Source organism: Crocuta crocuta, unplaced genomic scaffold (genome assembly GCF_008692635.1).
Source record: "Crocuta crocuta isolate KB4526 unplaced genomic scaffold, BGI_CrCroc_1.0 scaffold71, whole genome shotgun sequence".
In the NCBI taxonomy this organism is placed as follows: Eukaryota; Metazoa; Chordata; class Mammalia; order Carnivora; family Hyaenidae; genus Crocuta; species Crocuta crocuta.
In genome coordinates this window covers 2,085,115-2,094,147 of record NW_027527548.1, presented here as the reverse complement: position 1 = coordinate 2,094,147, position 9,033 = coordinate 2,085,115, and the positions used below count along the sequence as shown (strand labels likewise).

Genomic DNA, 9,033 nt, shown 5'->3' with positions numbered 1-9,033 from the left:
GGGGGTGGGTGGGGGGGGGGGGGGGGGGACAGTGGACCTTCTCTGTCTCTGTCCTGATTTAACTTCTGGGGGTTAGAAGCACAGATTGTGGAATTAGACTGGCCTGGGTTTCAATCCCCGCTGGACCATTTACCAGCTGTGAGACTCAGGGGAAGCATTCGAGCCCTTTGCTCCTCGTGGCGCCTGCTTCCTCGGCTGTCAAACTTCCCGTGCTCCTTAGTTAAGTGCTCAGCTCAGCACGTGGCATGGAATAGGTGCTCGGTTAATGGAGCTACTATCATTATTACCTACCTTGGCTGGACATTACAAAAGTCAGATGAGATAATGGATATAAAATGTTTTCTTTTTACCAAAAAAAACCTAAAAGCAAAAGCTAGATAAATACCAGGGGTCATTTTAGACCAATGCTTCCTGAAATGTATTCTGCAGACAATTGGTTTCCAGGAATGTTAATAATCGTTCCTTTAAAAAAAAAAAAAAAAAGATTTTGCAGCCAATAGGGTTTGGGAAGGCAGAGTTGAAGGAGAATAAAATAAATTTCTTTAAGGTTAAACTTAATCCTTTAAAATATTACTGTACACTGACTCTTCAAGAGAAGTATAAAATAAGCAAAAAAAAAAGTGTGGGTTTGGTTTTGGTGTACCTTCAACACCTAATGCTCACTAATCCCCCTTTTTAAATCTGGTGGCTCAGCATTATGAGATTAATCCGAGTTCAGGTTCTCAGCTTCACGGTCATCCTGCCCCATGTTTCTCAGCCACTGGCCCTTCCAGAACCACCTTCACCATTCTCGTCCTGCCTACATGCTACTTTGTACCATTCCTTGCTTAACATTTTTAAGTGAACCCGTTTTTCGTCTTCAAGAAGTTCGAAAGATTTTAAAGTGCCAGTGTATGTGGAAATGCTTGTTTTGTCATAAAAATTAATACAAGAAAATCAGTGAAAATGACACCGTGTCCTTAACCCCTGCGCAAACGCTATTGCCTGAAGGCCCTGCCCAGAGATTTGCTTTCTAAGTGCTCTTGTCAAAGTGGAGATGAGAGGTGTTGGAGAAGTGCATTCTAAAAATCAAACTGAGCCTCTTGATCTGTAGTCAGGACTCAAAGAGAATTAGGGGAGTCGCCTCCTGTCTCTGATTCAGCGTTATTTACACCAGCACATACCACCAAGAATCCCAGGACCAACATTTATTTATACACATCCCACATGTGGGTAGACATGACCTGGGCCAGTGCTTCGTTCACTGGAGAGGAAAGTGGACCCAAGAGGGAGCACTGCCTTGCCTGAGGATACACACCGCGAGGGGAGTCGCTGACCAGGTGTTCGGGCGGTGCCCAGTGCCCTTTTCACAAGGATGACTACTGGGGTCTCTCTGAAGGCCTCTCTGCTAGGTTGGAACCACCTGGCTGAGGAAGTGGGGGTTCCGCGTCCAGGCTGGTCCTGAAGGTTGATTCCGAGACTCAAGAAATCCGCCTGGGTTTCAGCGCACCACTGGTTTTCCAGAGGGGCTGTCAGAAGAGCTAACTACCCTCTGGGAAGGGAGTGGTCCCTGGAGGGGACCTGAGGGGTGGCGGCTCCAGGCACTGAAGCTCATCTCTGTCTTTCTCTCCCCCTGCTGCCTTGGGCCTGGGTCATTTCAGACGAGCCTCAGGTAAGATGGGACTGCGCTCCCTAGCTGCTGCCCCAGCAGCTCCCACCCTCCTGGGCCCAGTCTCAGGGACGAAGTGGGGGGGGACAGAGCTTCAAGCGTGGGTGCGGGGAGGGGAGGGGCGCATGGACAACTCACACCTGTCCTGACCCCACCCTCCCCGCAGCTCTACACCCTCGCCGTGATGGGTCCAGGGCCACCTGACCGTCAGCCGGCCCAGATCTCTCGCCGCTACTCAGACTTTGAACGGTTGCACCGAAACCTGCAGCGGCAGTTCCGGGGCCCCATGGCCGCCATCTCCTTCCCCCGGAAGCGCCTGCGCCGTAACTTTACCGCGGAGACCATTGCCCGCCGCAGCCGGGCCTTCGAGCAGTTTCTGAGCCACCTGCAGGCCGTGCCCGAGCTGCGCCACGCCCCGGACCTGCAGGACTTCTTCGTGCTGCCCGAGCTGCGGCGGGCCCAGGGCCTCACCTGCACTGGCCTCTATCGCGAGGCTCTGGCGCTCTGGGCCAACGCCTGGCAGCTGCAGACCCAGCTAGGCAACCCCTCGGGCCCCGACCGCCCTCTGCTGACCCTGGCTGGGCTGGCGGTGTGCCATCAGGAGCTGGAGGACCCTGGGGAGGCCCGGGCGTGCTGTGAGAGAGCCTTGCAACTGCTGGGGGACAAGAACCCGCACCCCCTGCTGGCCCCCTTTCTGGAGGCCCATGTGCGGCTCTCCTGGCGCCTGGGCCTGGACAAACGCCAATCAGAGGCCCGCCTCCAGGCCCTGCAGGAAGCAGGCCTGACCCCCACGCCACCCCCCAGTCTCAAAGAATTGCTCATCAAGGAGGTACTGGACTAGACTTACTGCCGCTGTGGGGAGAGGCACTGCCCCAGGATGGGTGGGGGGGGCAATGAGGACATGGAGAGCAGCTGGGCAGCTGCAGGGGGTGCTGGGAACCCCCCCGGACATCCTACAGAGAATCTGTAGCAAATCAAGGTAGTATGTTCCTTCCATCAGCTGGGCTCAGGACAAGCTTCGACCCGGGTTGCCCTGGGATGGTGCAGGGAGGAAGCCAGATGGAAGCAGCCTCTCCAGCTTATGAATGCCTGGGAACAATGCCCCAGGGTAGGTCCGTGTCCCCTCTTCCTCGGCCAGAGGGCCAGGGACCCTGCCTCTGGAGTCCTGGAGCTGAGGGCTGGAGCGGGGCTGCGGCCTGGCCCAGGGGAATTAAAGGCCAGCAGCTCCAGTGGTTATTAGTCTCTTTATTGGGTTTGGGGACAGCAGGCCCAGCCCTTGACTGTAATTCCTGCCTCAGGAGTTTGGGGGGAGAAGGGCGATCCCTGAAGCCTCAGGTCAAGCTGGTACCTGTGGCTACAGCTTGCTCTCTGAGGCCAAGGGCTTCACTCGGATCACGCCCTCCTGAGCACAGGACACAGCCAGGACGCCGTCTCGACGCCACAGCCGCCCTTCGACCAGCCCCCGGGAGCCACCTGTGGGTAAGAAGGTGAGAATGACCTTCTCACTCCTTCACAGCCCAGCGTAATGTGCTTCTTGCAAAAGGTGCCACTGGTCTGACCGCCCCATACAAGGGCGCACCGAGTGTTGTGGCCTCTTCCAACCTCAAGGTGCCCCTTTATAACCCTGGGGTAACTCCTGTGGGAACCCCACTCGACAGTTTGGAAGCACTTTCACACATCCACCAGCTTCCTCAAAAAAATCATGGGGGAGGAGTGCTGAGGGCAGTCTTGGTCAGTAGCCTGGCTGGGCAGATAGAGCCACCCGCCCTGGCCGCTTGTGGTAGGAAACCTGCAATTTCCCTTTCTAATAAATGAAACCTGGTCCTCCAGGGTGGTGATTCATGAAAAAACACTCCCACGCTGCCCCTGCCCCGCTAGCAGGAAGAAGGGGGTGCGGGGAGGGCCTGGCACCATTGGGTCTGGCCACCCCTCCTTCCCTGGAGATTCCCATGCTAGCCCTGGGCCTGAGGTGGAAGGTTCTGAAGGGCGCTGCCAGTCTCCCTTATGCAGTGTAGAGCTCACAGTAGTGAGCTCATAGTAGCCAAGTGAAACAGGCCTCAACCCATCTTCCAGATGAAGACAGTAAAGTCCCAGGAGACTCAGGAACTCGGCCACAAGGAGCTGGCCAAACCCGAACCCAAGCATCCTGACTGCAAGGCTGTTGATCCAGTGTTGTGATCCTATTGGTACTGAAGAATACCCCCTTCCCTGAATATAGAATCCCTTAAGTTTTGTCCCTGTTTTACAAAGCAAGGCTTTTCTTCATTTGGAAAGCAGTTCCTGGAAAGGAGCCCAGGGCTCTGAGACCAGGCACTTGATGGCGCGAGTCTGGGCTTCTCTGCACACTACGAGCGTCCAGGTCGTGGAGACTACTGAGGGCCCTGACCCCCAGCCAGGTTGGCTAATCAGCACTATCACTCAGGGACCTTCTTAAAAATAGTTTCCTGAATTTTATCCAAGACCTGCTGAGTCAGAATCCTGGGGGAAGAATCTGAGAACCTATTTTGAAAAAGCTCCCCCAAGTGGCAGTCTGATGGGCCACTGGGTTCAGATCCCACTGCTCTCGTGTGACCCTATTGGTTTAGACGGGGAAACTGAGGCTCAGAGAGGAGCTGGGACTTGCCCCAGATCACACAGAGAATCTGAAGTGGTTCTGGACTAGGACCGGGTCCCTAGCACTCCCTGCCTATTACAGACACTAAGCTGAGTGGGTGTCCCGTCTCAAGCCTCACCCTGTCATTTTGAAGAGAAGAATGCCAGAGCCTAGAGGGGGCAGGAGAGGAAGTGACATGTGCAGTGCCCCACAGGATGGGGGGGGCAGCATCACCCAAGAAAGCAGGCTTCCTACCCCCCACCATCAGCACCCTCGTCCCAGTGGCCCCATACTCACCAGCCCAGGGGCTCTCGCATTCATAGAGCATCCAGTGGTCGGCTCGGAAGGGGTTGTGGAACCACATGGAATGGTCCAAAGAGACTATGAAGTGCACCGTATGCCGCCACTGATGGGGCAGCAGTGCTGTGCCCAGGAAGGCATAGTCCGAGATGTAGGCAGCCACGCAGCAGTGCATCTTCATGTCGCCCTCCCCTGCAACGCGTTCCAGCCCCATCAGCCCTGGGCTTTACAGCTCAGGATCTGCAGGGAGGCAGGCGGCAGAGAGGGGCTGCCATGCACAGATGTGTAGACTGTTCACTGCATCAGGGCACCTGGCCTAAAGGGTGTGTGTGTGTGTGTGTGACAGAGAGAGACAGGTGACAAAGGCAGTAGGGATGGGCAGAGAACAGGGGTGAGTGAAGACTGAAATCCAGTCTTCACGCCCCAAGTCCCCCTCGCTGGGTCCTGTAAGGGGCATCTTCTTCCAGCCTGCACAGAGGCACCATATAGTTAGCAGAGGTCCTGGAGAAGAATCTCAGCCAGGTGCCTAGCCGTCCCCAGAAAGGGCCAACATTAGGATTATTATAGCCCCCTCCCCTTCTCCCCATACAAGCGACTGAGAGGGTCCTGGTGAGAAGCTAAGGCAGCTTCCCCATCAGGCTGACAAGGAAACAGGCCCAGAGAGGGGGAAGTAACATGCCCAGCACCATACAGGGCATATGCGGCGCAGGCCTAGAGCTCCAGAGAGTGTTTTCTTCCACTCATCAGGGTCCTCTTACCAATATGGCCCCGGGCTCGCACCCAGAACATCTGTTTGGGCTCCATGCTCTGCAGCTGGCTCAGGGTAGGTGGGTTTACCAGCCTGATCTCAATGGGCACCTCCTTGGCAGCAATTCGGTTCAGTCCCACCCGGTATTTCTCTTGGAGGTTGGGGTCCCTGAAAGTAAAGGGGAAAGGGGGAGCCTTTCAGAGCTGCCTCTGACACCCCTCAGTCCTCCATGGGGACTCGACTTTTCCCCACAGCTTCCCTCCGCTCTGGCAGGCAGAAAAGGATAGTGTCTGAATCCTCTGCCACTTATGAGCCATGTGACTTTGGCAAGTTAGTAACCTCTGTGAGCCTATCTTCCCATCTGCAAAAGGTAGATGATGATAGTAGCTATCGGAGTAGCAAGGTGCACCCCGTAACAGGTGCCATTCTAAGCATCTCGTGTACGCTAACTTTTCACAACCCTATGAGATGATGCTATTTATTATCACCCGCACCCGATAAAGGCATTAAGCTCTGAGAGTCCAAGTAACTTGCTCAGCAAGTGGAGAAGGCAGGGTCTGGGCCCAGGCAGCGTGGCTCGTGCTCTTAACCACTTCACTATTCTCAACTTCCAGAAACAGGCTGCACAACTTGGACTGAGTTGCCCTAAGCAAGTGGGAACACTGTGTCCCCACAGGGGTGGAGCCCATTTCTAGGGAAGCCCCTTGGCCACAGTAACAACCAGCCCTGGTGCTCTTCACCAGTATTTCCTCCCCTCCCCCCCCCCAGCCACCCTCCCACAGACCTCCTGTGACGATAGAATATTCTGTACGTCCACTCTCCACCACAGTAGCCGCCAGCCACGTGTGGCTAGTGGCTTCACTGTTGGACTGCACAGCTCTAGATTTACGGACCTTTAAGAACAATGTCCTCCATTTATTTCAGCAAACATTTTTGAGCTCTGATGGCAGACCAGGCTCTCTGCTTATTCCTCTGTCAGTAGTGGTACAACAATTTATGGGGCATTCACCCAGTACCTTATCGTCTCTCTTACCTCACTTAATCCTCACAGCAGCTTTATGAGGGAGGAATTAGGATTAGCACCATTTCCTAACCATGGGCACCGGCTCAGAGTGGGAAAGCAATTTGCCCAAACTCACACAGCTAGCAGAGAGTCTAGATTTGAACCCAGGCCTTTACCAAAAGAGCAAACCCACATCCATGCCATCAGTACCCATCCCCACATACTGCACAGGACACGGGAGCTCCGCTTGTTACACAACTGTGAAGTACCCACAACAAACATGGCCATTCCCATCTTCCGCATGAAGAAGCAGGGCTCTGAGAGGCTGGGGAGTCGGGCAAAGTCACATAGCAGGCGAGCGCTAACAGAGGCACAGACCTGGCCAGAATCCGTTGTCTCTGTCCCGTGTCCAGACCCAGAGCCCTCTCCCCGGCCGCAGCACTTCTCCAACGTTATTAGCTGCGATCCGAGGAAGAAACCTATTTTACCAGGCGATATTCAAAATATTTAACCCACATGAAGGCAAAGGCAGCGGGGACCATCACCCCTGCCTGGCATGAACTCCTAGGCTGCTGGATTACAAGTGACCCCAGAGGAGGAAAGGGATCGCTCAGGGACCGGGGGGGACTCACCAAGTAATTAGAAAAGTATTTCAGTCTGTGAACAACCAGTAAAGCTGCAACAGTGCCTGAACTGGCTGAATAAGCTCTGCGTTTACATCGTGACCCAACACACCTGCCTACGCACACCTACTACACACACCGCAACACACACGACTGAAACTAAAGTTTCACAAAAGGGTTCTTACCCTTACTACACGATATGCCCCAATATTGTCTTTCCTGGTCCCTCTTCCCTGCCCCCCACCCTCTCTCTTTCTATATATGTGTACATATAGACACACATATACATATAAAAGGGTTGGGGTTTTTTCCCCTAGAGTTTTAAAATGGATCCCACGACCCACCAACAGGTGACAGCTGCAGTCGCGCTGGAACCTCCGGGTCTCTCACCTTAAATACTGGTCAATGAGGGCCTCATGGTCAAGCAGCTCTTCCGGGGGGGGCACCGTGGGCATGGAGAACTGGTGCTGCACGGGGCTGGGCTGAGCCTGCTGGAAGGAGGCCTGGCAGATAAAGATGGGCTTGCCATGCTGCACGGCCTTCACAGAGCGCACGGAGAAGCTTGTCCCTGTTCGCGTCCGCTCCACCTGGTAGAGCACAGGCACCTTCGGGTCCCCTGCAGCGGGCACAAGGGATGCAGTGAGCCCAAGGGAGCTCCAAGGGACCGGTCATTAACGGCTGGGCAGGTCCCTCTGCTACTCATTCTCTATTCCTTTTCTGCTCTGTAGCAATTGACTGAGGCCCGCTCCAGCCCAGGGACCGGGGATACAGGGACAATACCAGACCCTGTCATCCAGATGCTCTGGGACAAGCGGAGCTTCTCTCTCTCTCTGTAGCACAGAACAGGGGCATGGCCAGATTCCCTGCGTTCAAATCCTGGGCCTGCCACCCACTGGCTGTGTGGCCTTGGGAAAATCATCCAACCTCTGAGCATTTTACCCATCTGTAAAATAGGGATCCTCAGCGCTTATACCTCTCAGTATTTTAATGATAATTAGATTAACCACAGTTGTAAAGTGTTTAGAACATCTAGCACATAGTAAGTGCTCTATTAAGTGTTTGCTAAAGAAAATAAATAATCCCAGCTTTTGTCTTGCTTCATCTGTGACTGGGATCAAGTCCAATACTATTATTCTAGATCAGAGGTCAGTAACTCTGGCCTGCTGCCTTTTTTTTTTTTTTTTTAAGAACAAGCTGAAAAGGCTATTTATTCAGAATTTAGTATAGCAAGGGAGTCAGGCACCATCACTTATGTGTGGCAGAAGCTCAAAAGCAGGCAGAGAAGTGGGAAAGCATGATAGCCAATAAAGATACACTATATGCCACGATCGGAAGCTGTTGGCACAAGGAATCTGTAGGAGCCAAACTAGAAACGGCATCTATGTAACTGGTGCACGTATTTGGCTTTGTCTGGTTGGTCCTAAGTTGAACTGGGGACAAAAATTAATCAAGTTTTGGTTGTTTGGGGCTGGTCGTTATAGGGGCTATGGCTGGGCTTCCTGGGCCGGTTGCTGGAGATGGTGGTCTGACTTCTTACAAGTCTGACGTGTAGACAGGAGGTCGGCTGCCTGTGCGGCTTGCTGCCAACTGTGGATCAGAATTCTGTGTTTATAGACAGTCTGGCCATTGCCTGTCTGACTATTCCTTCCCTAAGAAGCCTGCTGTCAGTCAGTCACTCCATCCTAAGTGGAAAGAGCAGTCCCCTTGGCCCTTCTCTTCTGGATGTCTGCATCCCCAGCGGAGCATGGAAANCCCTTAAGTCCTTCAGTGTCTGAGTCAGGCCCGGGTTGGAGAGCTCTGACACCTTGGCAGTGAGACGTCCTGGGGATGATTTTGAATTTTTAGATGAAAGAAGGTCTCAGGAATCATTTGCTTCTTCCACCGTCAACCAAACGGGGAGCCAGTGGGGCACTGGAGGCTCATTCAACAGCAACAGACACCACCGTCTGAAGCTAGCCGGTCTGCTCGGAGGGCTGCGGGATGCCAATGCAGGAGTTGGGGGGGGTGGGGGGAACGCGTCCTCAAGGTCAGAGTCCAGATCCTGGAAACAGCTACATGTGCAGTCTGATTTTAGGCACTGGGAAGGACCCCACCTTTCCCTTGTCCCTACCAACCAAA

The 9,033-nt window shown here is 54.0% G+C and overlaps 2 protein-coding genes across 2 annotated transcripts in view; one reads left to right on the top strand and one right to left on the bottom strand.

The window, feature by feature from the left end:
* The window catches only part of SNX21 (sorting nexin family member 21), a 4,960-nt gene extending 2,083 nt beyond the window's left edge, over positions 1-2,877 (top strand). The window contains exon 3 of the mRNA XM_077766379.1: positions 1,815-2,877. Within this exon, the coding sequence (XP_077622505.1) occupies positions 1,815-2,489 (675 nt within the window). The 3' untranslated portion in view covers positions 2,490-2,877. The remainder of the gene's footprint in view (positions 1-1,814) is intronic.
* Position 2,878: 1 nt separating this feature from the next.
* The window catches only part of ACOT8 (acyl-CoA thioesterase 8), a 15,019-nt gene continuing 8,864 nt past the window's right edge, over positions 2,879-9,033 (bottom strand). The window contains exons 3-6 of the mRNA XM_077766392.1: positions 7,306-7,531; positions 5,300-5,457; positions 4,539-4,733; positions 2,879-3,121 (exon numbers count right to left, since the gene is read on the bottom strand). Coding sequence (XP_077622518.1) covers positions 3,003-3,121; positions 4,539-4,733; positions 5,300-5,457; positions 7,306-7,531 — 698 coding nt within the window. The 3' untranslated portion in view covers positions 2,879-3,002. The remainder of the gene's footprint in view (positions 3,122-4,538; positions 4,734-5,299; positions 5,458-7,305; positions 7,532-9,033) is intronic.